The following is a 3,467-nucleotide window of genomic DNA, read 5'->3' as shown; positions in this document are numbered from 1 at the left end:
TCCTCTCATCCCTCTCTCTGTCACCTCTCCCATCTCCTCTCATCTCTCTCTCTGTCACCTCTCTCATCTCCTCTCATCACCATCTCTGTCACCTCTCCCATCTCCTCTCATCCCTCTCTCTGTCACCTCTCCCATCTCCTCTCATCCCTCTCTCTGTCACCTCTCCCATCTCCTCTCATCTCTCTCTCTGTCACCTCTCTCATCTTCTCTCATCACCATCTCTGTCACCTCTCTCATCTTCTCTCATCACCATCTCTGTCACCTCTCTCATCTTCTCTCATCACCATCTCTGTCACCTCTCCCATCTCCTCTCATCCTTCGCTCTGTCACCTCTCTCATCTTCTCTCATCACCATCTCTGTCACCTCTCTCATCTTCTATCATCACCATCTCTGTCACCTCTCTCATCTTCTCTCATCACCATCTCTGTCACCTCTCCCATCTCCTCTCATCCCTTCATCATCATGTCAATGCCCATAGACTGCTTACAGGTCAAGGAAACCAATGTGTAATTTAACAAATTCAAAGAATCACACAAACACACAAATGCTAAAACATTAGCTTGTGGAAGCAGTGCCAGGGAAACTAAAGTAAAGCATGGATTGCTTGTACATACACTGCTTGCAGCATGTGTCAAACTCATTCCACAGGGGGCAGTCTGCAGGTTCACTCCTGATGAATGAATCCCACTCATTAGTAAAGAACACCCCTCACCTCGTTGTTTAGGACTGAATTGAAAGAACAAACCACAGACATGGAATGAGTGTGACAACCCTGGCTTACAGTGTGACTGATATGTGTAGCTGTATAGATAAAGCTCAGATCTAGAGACTTCTGAATGAAGTTAAATTGGTTGGAATCAAACAACCAGTACACATTTACAAATCATCACAAGGTTAATTAAAACAATGCTTTAAAAACATGTTTTTGACGACAGTGTATCAAACGTTGATACAACGATAACGGTGGAACAGCATGTTAAGACGGTCACAATAACAGCAGTGTGGAAGTGGACAGACACAACTAGGATACAGCATTTGGACTGAACTGTATCAGAGTTGAGGTAAGCCTATTTTACACAGTGCTGTACTCACTGTAGTACACAAACAATACTCTAAAACAAGGTGTTTAAAACCAAGCATAAATAAGCACAATTCATATTGACACAGTATAGATTGAGAGATGGGCAAAGAGTAAAGGGGACAGAGGTGGCATCTAGCTTTGTCTGGGACTGACACAGTAGCCACTCAGATCCATCACATACCTGTTACAAATACATTACACCAATAGGTGGGCATAAAGAGTCCTGTGCAGGTTTTTGTTCCAGCCATGTAATACACCTGATTTAAATGATTGTGGTACAAATGAAAGACAGCTAGAACAGTTGAAATCAGGTGCTGGAGCTGGCCTGGTACAAAAGCATGGCCATCTCATATGGCCCTCTGGGTCTGAAACCGGACACCTCTTCATTACACAGTCCTTCTCTGCACATAGAATCCACCAAATAAACCTCATTGTTACATTCACAATGCAACTTATGTCCACATGGCTGTATCCACATAGTGTTTGAGTCTGTCTGCGTGTGATGGTCCTTACACTCCTTGCCAGAAAACAGTGTTTAACATGGTGACTGGTGCAGTGACAACATTACACATAGCAGCAAACAAGAGCGTTTCAGCACATGAGAGGACAGGAAAGGCAACCGATAAGAATACACAAAGGTGACCAGCAGTGACCCACATCATTCTCATGTCTATGGGGATTGCTACATAACAGGACCAGCCATTCACAGTTCAATGTGTGCGATCTGTAAGAAATACTCTTGTTTTACTGGTTGAGCCTGTAGTTGTGCTTTGGGACAGGGCTGCTGGAGGTTAAGGTTGCTGGGGGGCCGTGGGGAGGTTGTCAGTCACTCTCCCTGGGACAGCATCTGCTTACAGAAGGCTTCAAACTGCTGCTGCTCCTGCTGTGTCATAACCTTATTCAGGGTGTAGACCTGAAACACACACCCAGCCAGCTAAAGCAGTGTCATCATGAATGCAGGGGTAAAAATCGTGTGTAGGCTAACGATAATTGGCTTATTATCAGAGGTCCTTATCCACTGAAACATGTCATTTGACTTCTCTGCAGATGCAGTTTGAACTCATTCAACCAGCCAGTCAGCCAGCCAGCCAGTCAGCCAGCCAGTCAGCCAGCCAGTCAGCCAGCCAGTCAGCCAGCCAGTCAGCCAGTCAGCCAGCCAGCCAGCCAGCCAGTCAGCCAGTCAGTCAGCCAGCCAGCCAGCCAGTCAGTCAGCCAGTCAGTCTGTCAGCCAGTCAGCCAGTCAGCCAGCCAGCCAGCCAGTCAGCCAGTCAGTCTGTCAGCCAGTCAGCCAGTCAGCCAGCCAGCCAGCCAGCCAGCCAGCCAGTCAGCCACCATGTTGGCTGTAATTCTATGGGTGATTGAATTAGTTCAAACTGCTCAAGCTTCTGCAAAGAAGTTGAATGACATTGTTTGATGGACTGGCCAGTCGGGTTTCCACTTTAGCCAACGCTTGTCGTTTAGCTAGTTTGAAACAGAGTGGCACTCAGGCAAGGCAATGCTGTGTCCCACTTTACCTCTGTGCGCTGTCGCAGTTCCTGCTGGGCAGATTTCTGCTTGGCCCCGCCTCCTCTGGTAGGAGTGGAGTTCAGTTTTGGCTGGTCTTTGCGACAGGCAGATTCCATGGTTACTGCCACCAGACAACACAACGTCTCGATCAATCAGACCTGGGGTTTATTCATTCACGTTCTGCAACGGAAACCATTTACTACAGGAATCAAACATAACAAAACGGGAAGGGATTTTGTCCAATAGAAACTCTCGTTTTCGTTGCAAAACGATTTATGTTTAGAGTAAAACGGTTTCAGTTGCAAACAGACAAAACGTTTTACAACGGCATCTGACTAATGAACACACCCGAAGTAAGATTGACACCCTATCAAATGAATCATGTGAACATTTAAATTTGTAACAAATACCTAACGGCCAGTGCTGTCAACAATACTACTGTGTCCACATACACGGTAAGCTTGCTATCTTAGCTAACAGTAGCCAGAGAATCAAATTCAGACAATCAAATTAGCTACGCTTCTTTCATAGGTATCTGGTATTAAAAACACTCACCTCGCTACAATAAGATCAAAGACAGATACGATCTCAGCTGTTCAACACAGGCAGCGTGTTCAAACAGCTGTCCGAAAGGAAACCCAAAGACCTACCAACGTAGGTTCCTACCTGATATAACTTGAATGTAATAACAACTAACGGCCAAATGAAGTCTGTCTTTAGTTTTATTTGATTTAATAAAGTGCCCATTTTCTAAACACATAAATAGAATGAGCTTTTTCCCTTTACATCAGAGGACAAAGTATATATGCAGAAGGCCAACAATCGACCACAAGATGTCGATCTTGCCCCACTGATGTCGTAAAAATACTCAGCATAAAA

General features: G+C 45.3%; 1 protein-coding gene across 2 annotated transcripts; it reads right to left on the bottom strand.

Moving 5' to 3' along the window:
* Positions 1 to 876: 876 nt before the first annotated feature.
* On the bottom strand, positions 877 to 3,248 carry LOC149976067 (small vasohibin-binding protein-like). 2 transcript variants are annotated; one of them, XM_090204307.1, is made up of 3 exons: positions 3,144 to 3,248; positions 2,597 to 2,768; positions 877 to 1,995 (listed from the first exon to the last, which is right to left on the bottom strand). In XM_090204307.1, the coding sequence occupies exons 2-3, from the start codon at positions 2,702 to 2,704 to the stop codon at positions 1,909 to 1,911; spliced, it is 195 nt and encodes a 64-aa protein (XP_090060433.1). In that variant the 5' UTR covers positions 2,705 to 2,768; positions 3,144 to 3,248; the 3' UTR covers positions 877 to 1,908. The 2 variants fall into 2 exon arrangements, with proteins under 2 accessions (XP_090060433.1, XP_090060434.1); XM_090204308.1 differs by having other exon boundaries at positions 2,597 to 2,709; positions 3,144 to 3,220.
* Positions 3,249 to 3,467: the final 219 nt, after the last annotated feature.

This window comes from Oncorhynchus mykiss, chromosome 17, assembly GCF_057628025.1.
Source record: "Oncorhynchus mykiss isolate SJ-2025 chromosome 17, ASM5762802v1, whole genome shotgun sequence".
NCBI lineage: Eukaryota > Metazoa > Chordata > Actinopteri > Salmoniformes > Salmonidae > Oncorhynchus > Oncorhynchus mykiss.
Note: the sequence above shows the minus strand (reverse complement) of the source record. Positions and strands in the feature narration are given on the sequence as shown.

What these genes read in the sequence shown, in the direction of transcription:
- LOC149976067 (XM_090204307.1), bottom strand. Translation starts at nt 2,704, where the DNA reads ATGGAATCTGCCTGTCGCAAAGACCAGCCAAAACTGAACTCCACTCCT. An exon ending in AACTGCGACAGCGCACAGAG is followed by an intron (nt 1,996 to 2,596) that starts GTAAAGTGGGAC and finishes TGTGTGTTTCAG; the next exon opens with GTCTACACCCTGAATAAGGT.